The sequence below is a fragment of the Phoca vitulina genome, unplaced genomic scaffold, assembly GCF_004348235.1.
Source record: "Phoca vitulina isolate PV1807 unplaced genomic scaffold, GSC_HSeal_1.0 scaffold21, whole genome shotgun sequence".
NCBI lineage: Eukaryota > Metazoa > Chordata > Mammalia > Carnivora > Phocidae > Phoca > Phoca vitulina.
In genome coordinates this window covers 20851995-20876122 of record NW_022589724.1, presented here as the reverse complement: position 1 = coordinate 20876122, position 24128 = coordinate 20851995, and the positions used below count along the sequence as shown (strand labels likewise).

Sequence of the window (24128 nt, the reverse complement as noted above, 5' to 3'; positions counted from 1 at the left end):
GAAAGCTAGGGCAGGAAAGGTTCTGGCTCTCATCATGCAGAAAGGGAGGCAGGCCTAAAAAGGGGGGTACATTCCACTACCCCACAATGTATTTGAGGAGTTTCTGAGGAGTGAGTAGGCTCTGGGGCTTAAGCAATTCTATACAGGCTTTCACTCCCTTCACCCACTGGGGCCTTGTGCCCCTGCACATGGAAGACTGTGCTGGTCCATTTTCAAGGAGCTCACGGAGCAGGAACAAAGTCCGCCATCTCCCACCTCCGCCTGGTTTCTTAGGAGCCAAAAGCTATGAGCAGATTCCAGCCTTCCCCAAAGAACCTGGCCCCCACTGAGGCCACAGAGCACTCCAGAGGGGTGTCTGGATGCGACCTGGCCTCACCAGGAGATGACACGGTGCCCCAACCCACCCCTGCAGTGGAACTCACCTCGAAGCAGTAGTCCTGGCCCAAGATGCTGCTGTGCACGGGCTTGATGACCACCTCCTCCTCCATGCTGAGGTCCAGCGCTTCTACCGCGCTGCTGGGGCTGAGCAGGGACTCGTGGGAGCGAGACTCCTTCAGCCTGGGCATCAGATGGGACCTGGGGGTGGGCGGTTCTTGTGTCAGGCCCAGCCTGCCACTCCCCTCCCTTCCCCCTTCTCCAGGAGGCCTGTCCAGACCTCCCAGCTAGAGGCAATCATTCCTCCCAAGAAGGGGGCATTACAGTACTGGAGTTACAGGGACCCGCCAGGCGCTCTTCCCCACTGAGGGACTCTGGGAAAGTGGCTCAGCCTCTAAGGAAGCAAACGGCTGAGGATGAGGCCACCATTCAGGAACTGAACATCAGCAATGAGTGCAGGGTAGGGTCCTGGCCTTGGAGACCCACAGGACCCAAGCAACCTTCCCCACCTCCTTTCCTTGGCCCTGGTCTTCCTCCAAGACCAAAGTAGTCACCCATTTGTCCAGAACGTCACTGTCAACAGAGCCCTTTCTCATACAGCATCACAGTCCGCCCGCCAGCCCCGCTCAGGGCAGGAGAACCACAGGGACTTCTGCTGCTCCCCTCCCATACATGAGGACCTGAGGCTCAAACCGAAGAGGATGCAGCAGTCTCTGCACGGTACCTAAGACAGAGACTCAGGGCCCATGTGCTGGAGCTTGGGGGCCAAGGCCAGGGTCAGTGGGCCCGATGCAGGTACAAAGAGCAGAGGTAGCGGGCCACCTGGTGCCCAATGGAGCCCAGACCAGGCCGGGCTCTGACAGACCTGGCCTTGGACTGGGCCCACCGCTCACTTTCTGTGTGGCCCTGAGCAAGTCACTTCCCCTCTCTGAGCCTCGGTCTCCTCAGCGTATCACGTGGAAAGCACCTCAGCTTGGTGGGGTCCTTCTCAGAGAGGTGAATGTCCCTTCCAGAGCCAACGGCACATAGCAGTGCCCCACGGAGCTCCCTCCCACAGCCGGGACCTGGGGACTAGCAGGACTGCTAAGCCCTCCCCTGGCATGGAAGCTGGGCAGGCCGTGCCCCTCCTCTTGCCCACAGCCCAAACCCCTGGAGCTGGCACAGAACCCAACTTGGCCTTAGCCCACCTAGACCTCCTTCCCCCAACACCTTCTGCCTTTCAGCTCCTGGCCTCTAATGGCCCAAGGTTCAAGCTATCACTCTCCCTGTCTCAGTAAAGACTTCAGGCAGGAAGATCTGGCAGGGTCACCAAACGCTTCCTGCAGGGCACAACCCTGTAGCTCCTATCTCCATGACCACCGGAGGTAAGGGGGAGCTGAGGCCCACTACGTGGGGGCTCAGGAATCCAGAGATGAGCCAACAGGCCCTGCCCAGAGGCCCTCACAGGCTGGAGGCCACCCTCCACACCTCCGACCCTACACGTCCATGGCAACAGTCCTCTCTAACGTGGAGTCCTGTGCCAGGCACTCCATGGCAGTCAGAGCTGGAAGGAGGACCCCAGCCCTCGGGAACCCCACAGCCTGACCCAAGAGACCCAGTGAGCCTCCCCGCAACTGCTCCCCCATGCCCAGTATGCAGCTGGCCCAGGGCGAGGCTCCGATCACTCAAGCTGAATGGGTGCGTTCAGGTAGGACTCCTGGGAGCTCAAGGGGAATACACAGATCAGAGGGAAGCTGTGAGGCAGGCTGAGGTCAGCTCAGGGCCAAGCCAAACCCCCAAACTGCCATGTAGAGCTTAGTGAGGCTCAAGCCCACTGGCACGCACAGGAACACCGCCTCTGCTCCTCCAGCACCCCGCCCCCGGGAGGCAGCTCTCACAAACATGCACTGTGGCCTACCGCACCACTCAGCCCTGGGTGCCAACAGGCACCTTCCCTTAACGGGCTCCCCGCCCTGCTCCAGTGGCCCATTCTCCATCCCCATCACAGCATTGGCCTAGGCTGTGGGGAGGTTTGTAATCCCCTCAGCTGCAATATGCCACTCCAGGCAGCACACCACATGGGGCAAATTCCAGGCTTCCCTCCCAGGATGGGCCTTCATTCCTCAATGCAAGAGAGGCCCTGCCCCAGCTGCTAGAAAAGTCACCCCGCCTAGGAAGGGCTGGGACCCACAGCCCCCTACTCTTGCTGTCCAGGACTGAAAACCCAGCCGGCAGGCCAGATCAGGCTGCTTTCTGGCCCAGCCTGGAAACCCCTGCCAGGTAAGGATGCTGGGAGGGCAGGGTAGGGACCCAGGAAGTGCAAAGGGAGGAGCTGATGTGCTGGGGCCGCCCCCTGCCTGGAGCACCTGGATGAGGTGGCTGGGAGAGGAAAGGGAGGCATGGTTCAGCAGACTGGTCCTGCACGGGGAGACGAGGGGGCTCTGGTTTTACAGCCCGCGAGCCCCGCAGGTCCAGGTCAGACCTGAAAGCAGCAAGAGCCTGGAACCTATGGCTGCAGAACCCTCCTCTTCCTTCCTCACCATCCTGCTCCATAAACATGCCCCAGCTGGCCCAGGACTCCCCAGGAAGGTTCCTGGCTAAACAGAGGGCTGTGGGGAAACTCACAGCTAAGGCATCCTGGCTGCAGCTGGGCACCTGTGACCCTCCCAAACCCTCGTGGGCTTCTCCAGGCTGGGGGACCCGGGGCAGAGGCTGCACCCCCATGCAGCTAAGCTCACTGGGAGGAATCGGAGGCGGCACCCGGGCCAGCCATTAGCTACTCCAAGGTCTGTCAGGCTGTTTCTGCACAGTAGAGGGCCTGGCTTGAAGCGCTGCGCCGTCGGGTGGGGGCAGGGCTAGAGGGCCTGGGCTCCGATTCTCATGCAGACACATATCCTTCCCACTCAGCCTGGAGTCCACCTGTTCCCCTCCTCCCCAAAAGGCTCCTGGCCAGACAGAAAAGGTGCACAAGAGGCCCCAAGGGAGCTGTTCTGCTGTCACCCTGCCAGGGTGAAAGCTCCTGGCAGAGGCTGAATGTGCCCCTGGTGGTGGCTGATAAAATGACTAGGGCTCAGGAAGGAAAAATGGTCATTTGGTCACTAAGTGGCCTAAGAACCACCTCCTCCAGGAAGCCAGCCCTGTCCCGAGCCTGCAGGACCCCCTAATACTCCACACCAGCCCGCCCCATCAATTAGTTAAAAGTAGGCCTTCACCCAGCCCTGCCTTTGCCTCAGGGCAGCATTTTGCCCACCTATAGGCTGGGCGAAAAGCCCAACAAGGCAGGGAGGGAGGGTGGAGGGCACCGCAGACTGGCCAGGCTCCAAGGGGGCAGCAAGTGGGCTCAGTCTCCCTACCTAGGAAGCTCAGTAAAAGGAGGTGACCAGGTGCCGGCTGCCGCCTCGCTCCCACCCCACTCCCAGGAGGTGCTCCGCTCATAAGCACCCCCTCCATTTGGTGCAGGACACCCAGCTGCTCGCTTTCATGTCCCTTTTACCAGGAATATGCATCTACCCATTTTACAGAAAGGTAAGGGGCTCAGAGGCCTGATGCCATTGTACACAGGGTCTCTGTGACCCCTGACCCCTGCATCAGGTCCCTCCCTGCCACTCCATGGCTGGGGTAAGAAGAGAAGGTGGCCCAACACTCCCACTGCATGGCCTCCTGCAGTGCCTGGATGTGGCTCACGATGGCTCACCCCGATGACCTCCTGTGGCCCCTGGAGATCAGAGCCACCACACCAAGGGGGGCAAAGGCCTTCACACTGCTGCAGCCCAGTCCGAGCTCATTCTCACGGCAACCCCACCAGGGACGCCATGGGACTACGCCAGGCTCAGACCTCAAACAGGACTGTGGGCTCCGTGCCCCTGGCTCCTCACCAGAGCAGAGCTGGTGGCCGTGCCCACAGGAAATGTCACATATATCCCTTCGCTGAATCCTCACAAGGCCAAGAGGCAGATACTGAGCTCACCCCCACTTCACAGGGGAAAGACAAGTCTGCTCCAATAGGGCAGGCCCAGGGGCTGGTCTTCCTCCTAGTGTCACCTCCATACCTCAACTCCCTGGGGGCCACTTCCTTATCTGAAAAAGAAGGGTCTTGCTTCAAACAAAATTCGACAGTAATGAGCACACACTGAAGAAGTACTGTAACGAGGATTTTCAGAGAGAGGCATTTCTCAGGCCCTGGAGTCCGGAAGAGGGGTTTCTGGTCAGGAATGCATGGGATTCAGTACCAGCCCCACTTGCTGGGGTCCATCTGTCTGTTCTACCTCACCCTGGACTGCTCTTCCCCAGGGCTCACAGCTCCCTCAGGCAGGCCTCCAGGCAAATGCCATCCCCTCATCCTATCCAACCTTCAACACTCAGCATCAGCACACCCTCCTCCACGAAGCCTTCCGGGACTCCCTGGAGACAGCAACCCTGCAAGTGGTCCCAGCAGCCTGACAGTCATCAGGCTATGCTGGGAAGGTCAGTCACAGACCATCTTCCTGCCTGGCTGGGGGCTCCTGGTGGGTAGGGCGGGGTCTGGCTCAGAACCAAGATTCAGGGGCCCCGGGGTTCCTAGCCCAAAGCCCCAGTATCCCAGCAGCCAAGGTCAGCTAAGCTCTGGGAGGGGGAGGAGTTCAGCTGGGATGGGGGCAATCCTCCCTGAGCCCTCAACCCTGGTGACTGGGAAAAGGGACAAAGACAACCCAAGCGTTGGTCATCACGGCAGCTGTCTGCTCAAGGTCAGGTCCCAAGAGCAGCACCCCAGTGCTCACCCAGAATCTGAGAAATGCCCCTGCTCTTTGTCGTTATGGGGAGCTCCCTTCATGTCTCCCAAGGCCAGGTGGCTCACTGGCTGTACCCCCCACCACTGTCCCATCCCTCTGACACATCCCTGAGTCCTAGACACAACTGACTGTCTAGACCCTCAACAGATCCCAAGGACTAGAAGCCCTGTGTCCCCTCCCCAAGTGAGGCCATCTGCTCACGCCTTTACCTCCATGGCATGGAATCCTCATACTTCCTGGGAAGCGGATGGTGCCATGGTTCCCAGGTCACAGATGGAAGTGCCAAGGCCACAGCGTAGGGAGACCTGCCCTGGACTCCTCTGCTCCAAAGAGCAGTCTTGGCCAGGGCCTGGGGGGCAGTGCAGTAGAGCCTCCTCACCAGCCTTCTCTATCTGACCACAGTACCATCCTGCTAGATGGGCCCCTCTACCCAACATGGTGTTACTCCCACCCCTCTGCCGTCCCCTCACAGCCTAAAGAGAAACAAGTCACTGTGCTTCAACCTGGTGCTGAAGCCCTCCCTGAAAAGGCCCCTTCTCTACCTCCCCTCACACCACACCCTGACAAGTGACCTAGACTCTCCTCCCCAGTTGGTCCCCCTTTGGGGCCCTTTGCGCATGCTGTTTCCTGAAGCCCTACCACCTCTCCCCGCACCTCTCTGCCTAAGGAATTCTTTCTTTCTTGGTTATCCAAGCCCAGCCCAAGTACTGTGGCCACCAGCATGCTGCCCTGGTACCCCTGGGCAGACAAGAGCTCACACCCAAGCCACACGGCCGAGCCCCACGCCACACCGCTGTCCCACCTGTCTCCTCAGGACAGCCCACCAGAACTGAGGGGCTGCAGCCCAGAAGGGCCAGGTGGCTCACCTGAGACTGCATGGGTGGCACGCAGCCGAGGGAGATGTGAACCCCGTTCAGCAGAGTCTAAGGCCAGCTCCATCCGTGCCTCCATCAGCTTTCCACCACCCCACAGGCGGCTGAGCTGCCAAAGGCCACGGCCAGCTGCCCTGCTCACCATGACCCACTCATTCCAGGTCCAGAAGAGCCAGGGGGGCTGGCGAGGGTGGGACGGCCCCTGCCCAGGAAACGTGGGCCCGGCACGGGCACGGGTGGGGCCGCCGCTGGAGATATAGCCCAGCCCCAACAGCAGCTCATTGTGAGGGCCGGGGAGCAGGAACAAGAGGACATTGTCCCGGCTCCTGGGCCACAGCCTTATCTGATAGCCTTCCAGCCAACCCACGAGCTGTTTTTCAACTCCAGCCTTTTTTCTCTTGAAAGGTTACTAACACAGAAGTTTAGCAAATTCCCCATTATTCCAAGAAGGGAGGAGGCCCAAAAACAAAACTTGCGATAATTAAGAAGCCCTATCTGACATGGAGAGGATGTTCCCAGCTACGGGCGGGGTGAGTTGAGAGGCTGTAGAGCCTGGAAAATGAGAGGCTCAAAGTCTCCTTCCAAGTCTTAAAGGAGCAGAGGGAGCTGCCCTGCACGCCCCCAGAGGGCAGACCCGGGACCAAGAGAGGCCAGTCACTACTCGGGCACAGCTGTCCCCATAGAGGCCAGGCTGGTTTGGTTTTAGAGGAGTAAGCACCCTGTCTGCGGGAATGTGCAAGCAGGAGCTGGGAGCCCCCTTAGATACGCTGCAGAGGGGACACCTGCCCTGCTGGAGGATGGCTGGGGAACAGGCCGTGCACGCAGGGAGGCCGTGGAGGAAGGCCCGAGAGCAAAGGCACGCACACGCTCCCCACCCACAGCTGGGAACAGGGAGGAGGGGAGGAGAGCCTAGTGCCAACAGTGCGCAGCCATGGGGCAAAGCTGGTCTCCGTTCTTTAAAAACCAATCAACCATGATCACTTGTAAGTTAGTCAACTCTCCGGGCCTCAGTTTCTGCATCCGTAAATGAGGAGAATGACCTACCTCCCTTATAGGGCTGTTACAAGGACTCAGTGAGATAGTGCAGGTGAGTGCCAGATACCACTGTCCGTGCAGCTGTGAGCACGGCCAACGCAGGACCTACATGTCTGCAGGCTGATGTTTCCACGGTGGGTGACGCTCCTGACATTTGGGGTGATGAGGTAAGGGCTTCCCAGGCCATTTTCTGTTCCCTTCCTCTGACCACTCTGGTCTCTCACTTTCTCCATGCCTCAGTTTTCCCCATCTATAAAATGGGGACAAACTACATCTACCCAAATGCTCTGGGATGCCTCAAAAAAAAGGTCCTTAATTTCCTGAATGAAAGGAAGGGGTGGTCAGCAGACCCCTCGAGGGGCCACTTTAACCCCTCTGCCTGTGACTCCTGAGCACAGCGTCCCCTGACCCAACCTCCCACTCATGCTTGTGTGGTCCACTGCCCCTGCCCACGGCCACAACCAGGCCTGGAAGGGGCAGAAATCCTGGACAAGGTTGGTCTCAATGGAGGAGGTGCCCACCTGAGGGTTGGCAGGACCGGCGGACTCTGGAGTCAGGTCAGAACATGCCAAGCTCACTTCTGTCTGTCACAGCCAGGCGGTCCAGACAGCTGTGCTGGAAACCTCTGCCCTCCAGAACTGGGGCACAGTCAGGGTGAGGGCGCCAATGTCCTGGGAAGCGAGTGGCAGGACACAAACAGGGCAGCGCCCCACCCAGAACATCCAGCAGAGCCATCTCTCCCCAGGCCCAGCCTTGCCCTGCCGGCCTGGGAACCCGCTGCCGAGAAGGCCAGTGCTCGCTCCTGGCCCAGCTGCGGTCCCAGGGGAGGGGAAAAGAATGAGCTGCCTAGCGGCTCCCAGGGCCCAGGGGAGTCAGAGCCTGTCCTTAAAAGGCAGGGAGGCTGGCTGCCCTGCCTGGGAAGGCTTCCTGGGATGACAGGGCCTGGAGGCACCATCCCTCTCGGCCCAGGGTTCTCTCATCCAAGGCAAGGGGGCAGGTCCTAGCAGCCACTGGAACAGTGTGACCCCATCTCCATACACATACTGAGCCCTGGGCTGGGCGGTACCCGGTCTCCAGCCTTCACCCTACCCCTGGGAGTCTGTGCTACCCCTCCACACTGCAGGGCCGAGTTGGCAAAGGAGGGCCCACACCCTGGCAACTACAACAGGAGGGCGGGATGGCTTATCACGTGCCATGGCTACAGCGCAAGCCGAGGCCAGGCTCCTAGGAAGTGCCCCATAAGCCAGGCCTCGGCTTACCGGCATGGGTTTGGTCTGTGTCAGCCATGCTGCTTAGACATATATGTGTCCTGTTTTTAAAAATATAAATATATTCTTGAAAATAAATTAATGTATACTTACGTTTCAAAAAGATAAAAAAAAAAAAAAAAGGAAGTGCCCCATATATGCTGATTTAATGACCGACACTGTGGCCACCTGGACTTAATAGCCACTTACTAAGGACCTACTGTGTGCCCAGCTGCGTGACAGGTATTCCTACCAAGGTGCACACATCATAGCACGGCCTTCTCCCAACGGCCCCACACAAAAGGCAGCATCACCCCAGCAGAAAGGGGGAGCACGAACTCAAATAGGTCCGGAGAGCCCCATCTCATGGGGCAACCTTTCCCCTACACACCCTAGTTAATCTGAAGGATCTGATGAAGGAAGCTTTAAGACACCAGAGGAAACAGGCTGGGAGAACAGAGTGGCTGGCCCTCATCACCCTCAGCTCACACTGGGCCAGGCCTGGGGGCCCTCACCGAGAGGGAGACAAGAAACCTGGCCAGGAGGGCTCCTGTCCTGGGCAACCCTTGATCTGCCTGTGACCCTGCCCCCCCCCTTCCCTCGGACCCACAGACTTGCTGCAGAGCAGCCCCAAACAAGCTCCCTCCTCCCTCTAGGATGCAGCTCCTCACCTGCTGGGCTACTTCCAAGAGTGCCACAGAAGCCCAACATGTCAACAACCCAAGAACATAAGGGACCAGACACGAAACAGCACAAGGCCTCCCAGCGCCGCCACACCTCCGGGGCCTTCACAGGGACACCTCATTGCTGCCTGTCGGTGATGGGCCTCGGGGCCGGGGCCGAGACCAGGGATGTGAGGGGTGCTGCTTGTGGTCCCCTCAGCATCCTGACCATCCCCCATCCCCACCCTTCCCAGTGTGATTCTGCTGCCTAACAATTCGGGAACACATTTACATCCCCACCTCTTATTTCTTTTTGGGGGGCTGGGGGGCAAGGGGCACGCAGAGTGAGAAGAAACAGAAAACTTTCCATCTAATCCCCCAAGTCATCCTGCAGCCTGAATAATCTCGGGTTTTTAATCAATAGCTGTCAGACTTGTCAAATTACTTTGGGGACCGCAAAGCAGTTTTTAAACATTCATAAACCTCAGTAGAACAGCAAAGTGCCCTGAATTTTAAAAGAAGAGAATCTGAGGAACACTCACTGAATAGGATGAGATCTGGGCAAATCGAAAGTGAGCCAAGTGCCCCTCCTGCTTCTGAGTGGGGACAGCTCTCCGGCCCCCTCCCTGCTCCCCAGGAGAAACAGCCAAGAGCCTGGCCAGGGCACTCAGAAAGATTAAGGAGGGTGACACCCCCAAACTTAAGCCCCCCTCAACCTCCCCCAGTAAAGCCCCCCACTCCCAGCCCCAGGAGCACTGCCCCCAACCCTGACACTAGAGGTCCCCTAGGACCCAGAGGGCACCCCACCGCACACATGCTGCTCTCTGCCGAAAGCCCTTCCTACCTTCTCCACTTGGACAACTCTAGAGAATGGTTCAAGGCCCTGACCGAGGTGTGCCCTCCCTGCAAGCTCAGTCTGTGCCCCTCTCCTTCTCACATATGTGAACACACCCATCCATCCCCTTGGTCCCACAGATCACACCACCGCGTGTGGGACTGGTTTCTGACTGGTTCCCCAGCAACCCCGCCACCCCCTGGGGGCAGCAACCATAAATACCTCCAACAGCTGCCTCAGGCCCTGGGGACTCATGACCCAAGCAGGGTGAAAGATGATGAAATAAAAAAACAAACGAACCAAAAACCAAGGACTTCCATCCCCCAAGGAAGCCACTTTCCCCTCTGGCTAATCTAATTCCTCCCAGCTCTTCACCTCCAGGAAGCCCTCCTAGGCTCAGGTGGCCTCTGCAAGAAACGTGAGGGTGGGGGCAGAAGCAGCACCTTCTCCCCTCCTAATACCCGAAGGCCATGCCATGTAGCCTTCTGTTCTGTGCAGGTTGTTCACGTTAGGGTGACAAAGCGATGTGTGGACTCTCCTTCCCCATCCCTGGGCACCAAGCTTCCTGCCTCAGCGGAGGACCAGCCACTTGTCAACACAGCCCCAGCTCCTGGCACCACGCTGGTTGATGACTGGTCAATGTGGAGAGGTCTCCTTCCTTAAAAACAAACACACGTGAAAATAAAACTCTGGGACTTTGCTCACATTAATTAACCCACATGTCTCCGTTTTTTCATCTGTAAAATGGGGATGACACCAGCCCTGACATGCAGTGAGCCCTATGATCTGCCCTGGTTCTGCCTTTGCCCAGACACTCTGCCCCTTCCCGCCCCAGCAGCACTTCTCTGGATGTTCCTGGCTTCTCCCTGGGCACACAGATATTTCCAAGATGCCTCTCGCTCTGCCCAGCACGCAGGGCCTGCCCGGCCCTCCCTGTACATGGGCTCTTGAATAGCCTCTCTGCCATCTGACCCCAGAGAATCTTAGCCACTCCACCTACCACCCCCAACAGCAGGATCGAGAGTGCTGCCATTTTAAGTAGACACCTCAAGCCCCCATTTGAGGAGAGATGGGCAGACACATCTGGGAACAAACACGGGCACCCTAGGTTTCCAGCCCCAATGCTCATATCCAGCCCTAATGCTCATCTCCAGCCCTGCTGTCTTTTTAATTCCAGCCACTATTTGGGACAGAGGGGCTTTGTGGTCTTAGGGAGACAAGAGTCAAAGATGGGAATAGGCACTGGGCTAAGAGAGCAGAAATCTCAAGTCGGCCTCCCCTGTACCTTGGCTTCTTCACCTGACAAATGGGCTGCCCTTACCTCCTGCCAGAGCCTGCTGGAGGTTCCTTATGCTTAGGAACCTCATTATGTCCCCCTCCTGGTTTGAGTTAATCCAGCGCCCCAGTATAGAACTACTAAGTACCTCCAATATGCCGACACTGAGCCCGGGGGCCTTGGAACCCGGGCTCCCTATTCCTCCCCATGTCTGGTGTCTGGGGGTCTCAGTGGGACATCAGAGCTCTGCTTCCCAGACTGCAACTAGCGGGAGTCGGCCTGGGTCATTCAACAGCAGCAAAAGAGCAGAAGAGGTAGCCGCCAGTGAGCCACAGGTGCCCAGGCCACCAACAAAGGCAGGAATTCAAGATGTCCAAGAAAAGTGGGGTGTAGCTGCTGAGTTTCTCCTGCTCCTAGTGACCACGCACCAGGGTCATCTGTGGCTCTACAGTGCCTGCCTCAGCCACGACACCTCACACCTGGGAAGTGCAATGGGTCCACGAAATGTGGGCTTCTGACGCTCATAAAGCCCAGCCACCTGACTACAGTTAAGGAAACTGAGGCTCGAGACCTCAAGGGGCTTCCCAAGGCCAGACAGTGTGCCAGACCCCGAGAGCTCACCATGTTTCCCCCTCACCCCCCACACTGGCTGACTCTAGGATAAGCTAGCCCAATCTGTCATTTGCCCCCTGGCCCATGGGAGTCCAACCAGTAACGCCACATTCGCCATACAGAGCATCCAAGGTGTGTCCCAACCCCGCAGCACTGGGCTGCCCACCAAAGCTTGAACACTCCCAGCCGCTAAGTCCGCTTTATCCATGAATCCTGGCTCAAAGACCCCCACCTCCATGACATGTGCCCCAGCAAAACTGACAACTCCCTCCAGGGCTTGACCCATGCACCCCACCCCCTCAGACACTGGGGAGTGGAGGCGAGGAGAGGTCCAGCAGCTTGCCCAAGGTCACCGTTCCCAGGTACCAGGGCGGGGCTAGAGGCCTGGCATTTGGGCTCCAGCTCCAAACTATCTTCACTGCTTGTCAAAGCCTCAGGCTTTCACCAAAACTACAGAAATCACATGATCACATGCACCAACTTTCAAAGAGCTTACAGAAATTCTGGGTCACCAGAACTGTACACCGAACCCTGCCTTTGTCCCCTCCGGTGTGACCCTGGGTAGATTTGTTTCCCCTGTCTGGGAAATGGTGAGAAGGACATCTTGCTGGTAGGAGTGAGATCCACCACCAGCCCCCCCTGGAAACAGTAGTGAGGATGGCTGGGACCAACGCTGGAACAAGCCTGGCACGGTGCTTGGCGCTTCACAGCACTGGCTCATTTATTCCTCACAAGCCTCCACCAGACAGTGTGTTAACAAGCCGGATCCCTGCCTTCTCCGGAGACAGAGGTACTTCCCCAGGGAAGACTGCCACATCACAGTGACCCGGCTCCTAACACGGTTTCAGATACGTACGCTGGAGCAGAACACACTCCAGGTCCGGGGCAGCCTTCCTGGTCTTCCACTGCCCCCAGCCTGCAGGCCCACAGACACAGGCAGGGAGGGGCGGGGGGGAGTATAAAAGAGGACTGCTGGGAGGTTGGGGAGCTGGGGTGAAGATGACATGGCCCCCAAACCCCAGCGCGGCCCCACCCAGTCCAGCCCAGGGTTGGGCGACTCCGAGCAAAGGCCAAGATCCTCCGTTCAGAAAACTTTTCGGCCATTCCTAGCATTTCCCGGTTCTCAAAGGCGTAGGCCATGGAGGCTTGGCTGTGGAAAGGAGCACCGGACGCTGAATTTCCTCTCTTTAAAAACTAAAACCAGGAGCAACACTTCTCAGTTTTTCGCTTTTTGGCGGGGCTAATCTGTTTCCACATTCTGGGCGGGCGGTAGATGTCTGCAGAGACACCATCTCTGGAGAACAACGGAGTCCCTCCCAAGACTGAGTACCTGTGACAACCCCTCTCTACCAGCCTGCTCCCACCCATCTCACGTGGGTCTCCCTGGGCCCAGGAGGCTGGTCAGGGGCCCTGGGGCTGGCAGCTGCCCACACTCCAGCCTCTGCTCAGGCAGATCAGAACAATCAGGCCACTTACCATCCCTCAGCACGGCCACCAGGATCCCCAGGCCACCAGGATCACCAGGCCAGGGAAACCGAGGGGCCAGGCCAGCCACCGGTCTGCCCGCCGTCCCCCACTGGGCCCAGCCAGTCCGACTGCACTCCGGTCCTAGACATAGCACTCCAGCCCTGTCCGCTGGGACTAATCACTGCTAGTTAAACAAAGGCTAAGTTCCAACTCTCTGTAATGTGCTTTTAAAGGGCCAGTGTCCCACTCAGGGCTGCCGGGAACTTAAAGGCACAGATCCCTTTTTCAGTACAAGAGACAAGACAGCAAAACCCAAAAAAACTCCCCCAAAGTCATGATCAGAATGGAGGGCTTGGGCTTCTCAGGAAGATCTAGACAAAATGCACAATGCTAAAATCCAAATTTCACCTAAAGAACCCCCAAAACCTCCAAAAGCAGCTACATCTGGAGAATCAAAAGCAGGAACCACAGCCACTTTTAGGCGCTCACCATGTGCCAGACACAGCGCTTAGCACTTCCTAGCACTGCCCAGGATCGCTCACAACCCTCCACAGACGCGCGTCCCTAGACCCCCTCTCACAGGTAAGGAAGCCAGGCTTCTGGCTCCCACCTGCTCCCTCCGGAGGCCTGCTTGCCCCACCCTGACCCTCAGGCCCCGCCTGTTCCATACCCACTAGCTTCTTTCCTCCATGGGGAAAATGTAGAGGGTAGATGGGGACTCACTTGTTGCAGATGCCCAACCACTGGGCTTTCAGTTTGGGCCTCAAAACCCTGTGAGGTCCCTTCTATTGTTTCCCCCTTCTTATAGATGAAAACACTGGAAATCAGGCCTGGAAATAACACAGCAGAAGACAGACAAACGCTAAGTAAGGGTGAGATATAGGAAAAGGAGAGAGGAGGAGGTGAAGGAGGGAGAAGAGGCAGGTCTGCAGCCCTGCAGGAGTGGGGTACTTGACACTCAGGCCCTCATCCCTTTCTGGAAAGGCTGTATGGCCAGGGGAAGGGACAGGTAAGGAGAGCCGTCCTTCCAAGCCCAGGGCTCAGGGAAGCTGGCTGAGGCCCTTCCACTGTCCACGAGAAAGGACGAGGCAGGGCTGCAGGGCTGGGGGCTCTCCTGAGGCCCGTAGGCTCCAAGGGTGGGCAGGGTCTGCCCAGCTGCTAGAAGAGGAGTGGGCAGGGGTGAGGAAAGGAGAGACTTAATGGCCTGGACCTCGGTACCCGGTCTCACAAGCCCTCCAAGAGAGGCGGACCATTTCCTGGCATACGGAGCTGGGTCCGCTGAAGGTGCTGTCTGGCCATTCTCCACGAGAACGGCCAAGGCCAGGCAGAGCCCTCAGGCCTAACTCTGCGAGGGCCAGGTCCTTCAGGGACTGACCATTTTGTTTCTGTTTCTGAGTCTAGGGAGCCCGGCAATCAAATAAGTTTGAAGCTGGGTAGGCTGCTGGTTAAGAACAGACTGAGTTCAAATCTGGGCTGTGTCACTTGCAACCTAGGTGTTTGTGGACAAGCCACCTCTCTGTAAAATGGGCAATAACAGTACTTAATAACTTCACAACAGGGTTGCTATGAGAAATTGATGAGTTACAGCACAAGGCCTGGCTCAGAGTGAGCACTTATTAAAGAGCAGCCAGATGAGCTAGGTTGAAGGAGGCTGCCCCCATGATATGATGGGAGACACAAAGTGGGAAACCAGCTCCTGAGTAGTGATCCTGAGCAAGTCACTTCTTTCTCTGGTAGTGAGTCCCCATCTACCCTCTACATTTTCCCCGTGAAGGAAAGAAGCTAGTGGGTATGGAACAGGCGGGGCCTGAGGGTCAGGGTGGGGCAAGCAGGCCTCCGGAGGGAGCAGGTGGGAGCCAGAAGCCTGGCTTCCTTACCTGTGAGAGGGGGTCTAGGGACGCGCATCTGTGGAGGGTTGTGAGCGATCCTGGGCAGTGCTAGGAAATGCTGAGCGCTGTGTCTGGCACATGGTGAGCGCCTGAAGTGTCAAGTTCTTTCTTGACACTCAGGGCCTGAGTGTCAAGCACCCCACTCCTGCAGGGCTGCAGACCCGCAGGTCCTCAGAGTCCTCCTGTGAAGAGGCGGGATCCAATTAGAATCCGTAGGGACTACCACATAAGACCACTCTGTAGCTCTTCCCAGGTGCCTGCCCTCCCCAAGAAGCCCTCCAGGCCAGAAAGCTGTGGAGATGGATGGGGGGTGGGGACGGGCTGGGCTGTGGCCCAAATCCCAGCCTACCTCTGCCCTGCACCGCCCCCAGGCTAACTGGGGTCTGCTGGGTAGGAGGAGGGAAGCAAGAGTGCAAAGCCACCTGGCCTACTGGGAGGAAGCACAAGACCTCATGGTCACCCCTCTAGGGGCAACCCGGCCCCACCCCTGCCGTCTCTGAGTCTCCTCAGTCTCCCTACTCCTCAGTGAGGGGGCAGGCCCTCTCCTGCTCAGGTGTCTCTCATGGGATGTTGTGCAGCCAAGCTGGCTTTCCTGTGGGGAGTTCGGCAACAGCCACACAAACCACCCCATACCTGCTACACAAACAGCCTCCCAGAAGCTGGGGGCCCCCCAAGGCTTGACCAGGTTCAAGGCCTGCCTCATTCTATCTTCCTGGAGCCTACAGCCACTGGTATGTGTGTGCTCAGGGAAGAGGGTATGGAGTGCCAGAGGAAACAGGTGGTCGGGAGGAATCCCTATAGCTCTGGCAGAGCAAATGACCACGGCTCCTAAGGGGCGGGGGGAGCCTGGACGCCCTGCACCCTACCACCACCTCCCCACCCCCAGGGTTAGTCAGTAAGGGTGGCCTCACTGAGGGGTCTGCAGGCCTGGTATGTGATCCTGGTGGGGTTACTTAGCAACTGGAACCTCTGGGCAAGACCTTTCACTTTCCCAGGCCTTGTTTTCTTTAGGTATAAAATGAGGAAATACCCTACCCCTGCAGATAACAGATGTGAATACACTGGTTAACCAGCTGCAGAGGAAGCATTTAACCAAACAACCTGGGAGCCCAAAGACGCAAATATCTGAGTGTCATTCATTTGACAGACACTGAGAACCCACTTGAGGACCATTAGAATTTAGGTTGTCCCCAACCCTACACTGTCCATCCCCGAAGCAAAACACATTCTAAGCTCCCCGCACAGCCAGCCAAGCCTTGGGGGAGGTCAAGGTTCTGGCCACCAAAATACCCTGAAAAAGACCTCAAACTTCTCTGGATACCAAACACACAAAGGGCCTTCCAGAGCAAAAATCAGTGAAAATGAAGTCTAGCCACGCTCTGGGAAAGACGGAAAGACCCTCCAAGTAAACCCAGCTCCACAGTGCTCTTCTCTAGGGGCCTTGGACCCAGAGAGAGACCAAGTAGGGAGGTGGGGAAGAACAGGGTCAGGTGGTCCCATGAACCGGAAAAAGTGCACCACTACAGGGCAGTTAGCAAGTTCTGCTGAGAAAGGGAGAAAGAAGAGCCCAGAGAGCTGTTCAAGAGCATGTTAGGGGGCCCCTCCAGCCCTCTGCATCAGCCTCCAAGGATTCTGCTTAGAGGATTCGGATGGGTGCGCAGGGTTGAGACCAATGGGCAAGCCACTGATAAACCCAACAAAGAGAGAGGGTCTGAGCTCTCACCTGATCCTCCCCTGCTTCCCGGATTGGCTGGTTCTTCCTGCCCTTCCCTGACACGACTGCCTCCTCCTCTTCTATCCAACACACCTGTCCTGACCCCAGCGGTTCTCCCCATGGCCCCCAAGGGCCTTCATGGGGCCAAGGCCAACCACAGTTTCCATTCTCTCTTTACTGACAGAGGACAGCCCATGCCCTCCCTGAAACCCAGGCCACCAGACCCTTTCCTCCCCCATCCCTGTCACCACCTGAGGTTCTCCCATCTCCTTTCCTGCTACCTCATCCCCTTCCCTTGGGGGGGGGGGGTGGAGTTGCTCAGGCTCTAACTTGGGGGCACTCCCCTTCAGTAGAACACCTTGCTTTGGTGATCTTATCTGCTCCTTTGCTTTCATCCACTCCAGTGTGCTCAAGGGCCCCTCAGCCCTCCCCTCCTCTGACCTCCAGACTCACAGATGACACGCGGGGCTGACATCTTCTCTTGAACTCCTCATAGAACCTCAAGCGCGAAATGTCCAAAGTGAAGACTCAGGAGCCAGGAACCCCCCCTTTCCCTGGCCTTCAGAATCCAATCCATCAGCAAATCCTGCTGTTACTACCTCTAAAGTCTCCCTTCCCTGACCCAGCCTGCAGCCTCACCCCCACCCCTACCGGGGAGCCAGAGGGACGATTTAGAAATGCAAATCGGATTATTTAATGCTTGGGTGAGAAACTCTTCCAGTACTCCCTACACACTCTGAATAAATCCACACTCCTCCCCAAGTGGAAGAAGTAGGCAGGTGCCTACCCTCTGACCTCATCCACCAAACCCAACCCCCCCACTTTCAGCCTCTGTTTTCCCACCTTGAGGACTTTGTACTGGCTGCTGCCTCGGTGGGAGTTCTCCTTCCACTGCCGTAGGGGAAGACCTCAGGGACAGGCCAGCTTCTGGAGCTCAGTTATTCCGGATGGATGGCCCCGTCTGTCACAGGTCCTGCCCCACCCCATTACTCCCCACTGAGACACTTGTTTCCTTCATAGCGTTTGGCTCATTCAGCCAGCAAATATTTATTTAGTGCAAACTATGTGCCAGGCACTATTTTAGGCACTGGGAAACAAGGTGCCGAACATCCCTGACTTACACTTCAGTAGGGCAACTTCACAATCTGGAATTACTTTGTTTTTCCGCTTATTTATGATCATCTGTCTCTCCTGACAGAAGGTAAGCTCTGCAAGGGCACGGCCGAGTCTTCTATTTCTGCATCCTAAGGGAGGCTCTGGCAGGGTGTTTGAGCTCAGCAAGTATTTATGAAATGAAGAACAAGGCAGCAAAAGAACCAAACCCAGAAAGCCCAAGAAGTCAAGAGGCAAGCCTTCACTACCTCCTAGGGCAGATGCCCTTCACTGCCCTCAGGGTCTCAGGCTTCTGTAACCCCTACCCTTGACCCTTCTGGGGAACAGACCAGATGCGCAAGTGGCAGCTTCGGTGAACTGCTGGAAAACAAAGGATGATTACAGGCCTGCGGAGTCAGGGAAGAGTTCTTGAAGAGGTAAAATCTGAACAAGGCCAAACCCCACCCCCAGCCCCAAATCTAGGGAGAGGAAGGAAAAGATTTGTGTTTTAGGGCTCTGATGTTCTTTGCTCCAGTAGAAAAAAGGAAAAAAAACCTTGCTCCAAAAAACCCTTTACTTTTTATTAGTGTCTGGATCAATAAAAGTTTTAGGAGTAAAGCTTCTCTCCTGCAACACTCACTGCCAGAGAGACAGGCTAGGATTATTTAAATGTCTCCAAGAGGCTATGCTCTGCCCTTTTCCTCACCTGTGCTGGGAGCCCGGGGCCCTCACTGGGCAGCTTGGGGTCAAAGCCCCCTTCTCACAGCCTTGCCAACCCTGCCAGTTCCCTGGGCCTAGATTACCTTCCAGGCACTTTAGTCTTGCCTGCTTTGGCCTCCTTGGTTCTGTGCTTCTGGGCCTCTCTCCACCCTGTCACCCAGACTTTATGCTCCCTCAGAAGAGTGCCTGATTCCCAGGAGAAAGGAGCCAGGCTAGCAACCCCAGCCCCATCTTCACTCTTCCCAAGCCCCTGAGGAGGCCTCCCATTCAGTCCCCGTGGGCCAGTAACAGATAAGAGAAAGGGCTGCTGTTGTAGACCTCCTCAGCACACCAAGGGGGCCTTGGACCGAGGAGGGGGAGAAGGGGGAAGTGGGGGGGGGGATGGGGATGTCTCAGGGCTGGGCCTCCTTGGAGACATAGCCCCACACCCTCCAGCTGGATCCATGCCCACCCACCAGGGAGGGAGTTTCCTGTGCCCCTTTCCTCCCATGGAGCCCCCCACAGACCTTGGCAGTGGAATCGCAGGCCTCTCAAATGACCCGGGTCTGGGCACTAGGTGCCTGGGAGGCAGATCTGGTTTGCGAGGATGGCCGTGTCTCCACAGAGTGGGTGCTCTGGCCCGGCCCAGAATCTTGCCAAGGTTGTCACCAAGGAGTCCGAGGCCACAGAGGCCCATTCCTGAGAATGGCGTGCAGCCAAGAGCCTCTCCCAGCCAGATCAGGGGGCCTCTCAGCTCGGCCCGCATCTAAGAGGTGTCTTCCGGCACGCTTCCCCTTCCCGCAAAGCACATGCTGAATCTGTCTTCCAAGTTGAAATTTCAAAAATGACTTAAAAAAACACAGCGGTGACAACATCTAGAGATTTCCGGGTCCTCCAGGGAACAAGTGGAAAATTACAGTCTTCCATACAGGTAACCACACGGCACAACCTCCAAGAAGTCTAGAAAGACTCCAGAAAACCAACAGTTGCTTCCAGCCACAGGCAAGTCTTCCTCCCAGAGCACCTGGGCAGGGTGCAGACCTGGCGCCAAGCTCTGGGTCCAGGAAGCTGGAGGAACCTCAGCCAGAGAGGCCTGTTGCAGGCTCCTCCCATAAAGTGCTGATTCCGCCCAGGGTCACATCTTGCCCCAGTCCCGCCTCTGGGCCTTTGCACTTGCTATTCCCTCTGTGCGGCCCTGGCTCGAGGCAAGGCTGGTTGTGCCTCATTCCGGTCTCATATCAAGTCTCGTATCAAGTGTCCTGGGAGAGGCCGTCCCTGGCCACTCCAGCTAAAGGAGTAACTTCCACCCCAACCCCCAAGTTATCCCCCGGCTTCATTTTCCTCATAGCCCTGGTCTGAAATCATCTTGTTCGGCCCCCCTCTTCCTCCCACAGTAAGAAAGTCAGGTCTGTGAGAAGAGAGACAACAGCTCACCCTGGTAAGCCCGAAACACCTCGGACCAGTGTCTAGCACGTGCTGAATGAGTATCTTTTGGTACCTTTCTGGCTGGTCTGTGACAGCCCAGCCACAGCTCTGTACGCCGAGCGGGGTGACTTGCAGGGCGCGCCAAAGCGCCCCTGGGCCAGCCGCTCTCCGCGCATTCCTTCGGGCGGCGCCGCGCCCCACTCCCCCAGGCCGGAAGCGGCCGGCCCCGCCCCCAGCCGCCGGCCCGGGAGCCCGCCCACTGGGAGCCGCACGTCCCGCCCTTCCCAGGCCCCGCGGCGGGGCCGGTCCGCGCGCCCAGCTGTCCGCAGCTGCAACCGCTTTCCGCTCCCGCCGGGCCGCTGCGCTCCGGCCAGCCCCGGCCAGCCCCGCCGCCCGGAGGCCACACCCGGGTTCCTCGGATCGGAGCAGCAGCCCGGAGCTTGCCCACTCCCCTGCCACCCCGCACTTCCAAACATTTTTAAAGTGTGAACAGAGGCGGAGGTACAGGCAGAGCCGGGGATTTGCTTACCCAAGGCACCCGCGCAGAAGGGCTCAGCGCCCCGGGAAGCAGGGCTCCCGGCAGCTGCAAGTTCCCTCTCCCACCCGGTTCCTCTGCGGCCAGCAGGACAGGGGTAGGATTAACTGCCACAACGGAGGAGACGCTTGGGTGCGCAAGGTCAACTGCCCAGGTCTGGGAAGACTATGGGGGCAGACAGACCCAGTCTGACCCATGGGCCCAAGTGCCACCCCAGCCTCTGGCATAGAGATTCATCTTCAGGTCATACTCACTGAAACGCAAATCCCTCTGGGAAGGGCACACCCAATCAACCCAACATTTTTGCCTGGAGTCACCCCTTTTCCATTCCACTAGAGATGGCTACACACTGAGCCTCTACCGCAGGCAGGGAATACCTCCTCTTACAGCCACCACCCTAAGGGTTAATCAAGCTAAGGCCCAGCACCCACAAGCCTGCACTGGGTTGGCTGCTGCACAGCGTTCTGATACAATGAATAATGGCATGCAATCCCACCATGTAAATATGGACAGAGAGGCGGGCGGGAGAATAGAGCCTTTGCCTGGTGGTCCTGCCTACTCCATGGCTTCTATATCCAGAGACATCACAAGCCCCAGTTCAGTTCATGGTGGTTTCAGCCTGCTCCAGTCCCTCAGCAAACAACGGAGCTCCTATCAAGTGCCAGACTGTCTGGCACCTACTGTGTGCAGGCAGGCAGGACTCTGGCTGAGGCCCACTAAAGGCTGGTGAAGAGGTCTGACTGTGGCCCCAGAGCAACCCCCAAACTGGGAAGTCTGTGATTCATTCCATCCCCTGCTGTGTCCTCACTTGGGCTCAGCTCCATTTAGGCATGGGTGATCCTGACCACGGGCCAACAAGGCCTGCAGGCACACCCCCTCCATCGCCCCCTACATCTGCAGCTGCCCACACCCACAGCCCAGAGGGCTCCTAGTCCAAGATTTCATCTGAGTCTACCCGACGTCTTGGTGAAAATTTCAAAACAAGGGAGAGGTGAGGCTGTAGGCAGAGAGAGAGAGACCTTAAGGCAGAAGCAGCCCCTTTGGCTCCCAGAGCAGCCAAGGCTACGGGAAGGAGGGACAGAGAACATTTCCCAAGCACCTCCACGAGGGTGCAGGCCCCGCACAGACCTCCTACTTGAGCTTAGTCTGGCAACGAACAGGCAAGGCCAATACTGTGACCACTTTACAGATGAAGAAATCAAGTCCAGAGAACCTCAGTCGCTTGCACAAGTTGACCCAGCTTCATCTGAAAGTAGCTATGCCTCACCCCAGACAACCGTCTGCACCCATCTCGTCCTCTCAGTCTCCCTCTCTAATTCTAACAACCCCTTTCTCCTGGAGGCCTTCCCAGATTTACCCCAGACAGGAAGCCACCCCGCTGGTGGGTCCACCCAGTTCTAAGATTTTGTTATAACAAAACAGGCCCCTATGACAGGGACTTCTCAGTATGACAGCTGCCACAGGAGGGGGTCAAAAGCTAAAAAGAAACAAGCTTTTTCATAACGTATATAACTGTCAAATCATTATGTTGTACACCTAAAACCAATATAATATTGTACATCAACTATACTTCAATTAAAAAATAAAATAGGGGCGCCTGAGGGGCTCAGTCGTTAAGGGTCTGCCTTTGGCTCAGGTCATGATCCCAGGATCCTGGGATCTAGCCCCACAACAGGCTCCCTGCTCCTCGGGAAGCCTGCTTCTCCCTCACCCACTCCCCCGGCTTGTGGTCCGGTTCTCGCTCTCTCTCTCCCCATCAAATAAATAAAATCTTTAAAATATATATATATATATGTATGTATATATACACATATATACATACATATATATATCTATAATAAAATGAAAATAGAAACAAGAAATAGGCCTGTATTTGGGGTCAGAACATGTACATCCCAAGGCAGGCTCCCACACTCACCAGCTGCCGGACCTTGAATAAGCTGCCTCCTCCATACCCTTCCAGCCTTAGCTCAGAGGACTGTATAACCTGTAAGCTCCTTTCAGAGTCAACTTGAACAATATGTAGAAGTACAGAGCACACAGTGACTTGGCCACAGATAGCTGGGGGAATTCCGGAGGCTGCCCGGATCCAGTCACTCCTGCCTGGTTCCAGCACCTCCGGTGACCCAGGCCTCCTTGATCATTAGGCCCCACCGACCCACTGCACACTCCTTCACAGTTACACAAGCAACCAGCCGCAGGTTCTCCTTTTCCACTCTGCCCCAGGCCTGCCCTGCCCTTCCTCCTGGCCACACGTTCGCTCCCACTGATCTACCCCGCCCCACTTCCAATTCTCATTCAACTTTTCAGACCCAACTTAATTGCCCCCACCTCAGGGAAGCCTTTCCCAGTTTCCCAGTGTCCCCAGGCACAGGAAGTACAAAATCACCCCCTCCCTCTTCCTGAATTCCTGGCATGCCTCCTGCCCCCTCCCCTGGGGATCCTGCTGACCGGCCTCGTCAGGCCCTCCTCAGGATCTAGTCATCTCAGGTTCTTCAGGTCCTGGGACTCAAATAAATGTGTGATGAACAAGTATACCCTGGTCAGTCTTCTCCCAAAAGCTGAGAGCCCAGATGTGACATCATCTTTCAGATCTGAAGATGTCTCACCAACTGGCCCAGGCTCTCTGGAGAACTCTAGAACCGTCCTCCCTCAAACACCTTCCCATTTCCTGATGTGCAAGAGCCAGCCCCAAGATTGTCAAGGAACATCCCCTTGGGAGGGGGGAACTTTCCTGTGCCCAAGGCTCTCTTCTTCCTAGAGGCTCTGCAGAGGTTGGAGGCCCTTTCTGACCTGCCCAAGAGCTGTCTCAGCTAGAGGACAGAGGTGGGCACAGGACTGGAGACAGATGCCCTGTGGGAGAGTCAGCCTCAGGGACTGGCTGTTCATGGACAAGAGCTTCTGAAGAGACAAGCTGCTGTATTTTGCTGAAGGTGAAAATCAAACTTGATACTCGACTGAGGGCCAACTCTGGATAGCAGTTTCAATGCACTCCAGCTGTTAATTTATGTGAGCACATCTATGCTTATGTAGCTTTACCATCACCAACAAACAACAAATGTGTCCTGGCTCCTGCTAACGTGCCAGGCCCAGTGCTAGGCACTCTACATACGTTATCTCCATGAATCCTCCAGAGAGTCGTAAGCTGTGGGTATCCACAGCTACATTTTACTAAAATGAAGCTGAAGCACAGAGACATTGGAAAAGCTGCCCAAGGTCACACAGCTTGTTAGTGGTGGGAGCTGGGATTCCAGGCCCCTCAACAATCTGGCCCCAGCCTGTCTTTCTGGTCTAAGCTGCCAGTGCTCACCATTCTAGAGCCTCTGTCCTCTGTCCCTGTCTGTCCGTCTCTGTGCTCCCTACTCACCTGGTTTTGTGATTGGGGGACGGGGAGGAGGGTTAATATACACTGTCAGCCTGCAACCTCCCAACTCCCTCCCTCCTCTTCACCTGCTCAGACATCCCCTCCAGCTCACAGGCCCTCCCACCTCCTATTAGGCCAGCCAGGCTCCCCACTTGGCCACTTCCTCCCCCACCACCAGCCTGTTTGTATCACCCCCATCTGCCAGGCCCTCCCCCCCCCCCCCCCCCCCCCCCCCCTTGTGGTAATGACTTCAGCTGGCAGATGGGGGTGATACAAACAGG

At 56.9% G+C, this 24128-nt stretch overlaps 1 protein-coding gene across 7 annotated transcripts in view; it reads right to left on the bottom strand.

The window, feature by feature from the left end:
- The window catches only part of DAB2IP (DAB2 interacting protein), a 186999-nt gene that overhangs the window by 26312 nt on the left and 136559 nt on the right, over positions 1–24128 (bottom strand). For 4 of the 7 annotated variants that reach the window (XM_032418216.1, XM_032418215.1, XM_032418218.1 and 1 more), the window contains exon 4: positions 423–576. In XM_032418216.1, coding sequence (XP_032274107.1) covers positions 423–576 — 154 coding nt within the window. Of the gene's footprint in view, positions 1–422; positions 577–10217; positions 11656–13138; positions 13557–24128 lie in introns of those variants that run through there. The other 3 variants (XM_032418221.1, XM_032418219.1, XM_032418220.1) reach the window with 3 other exon arrangements.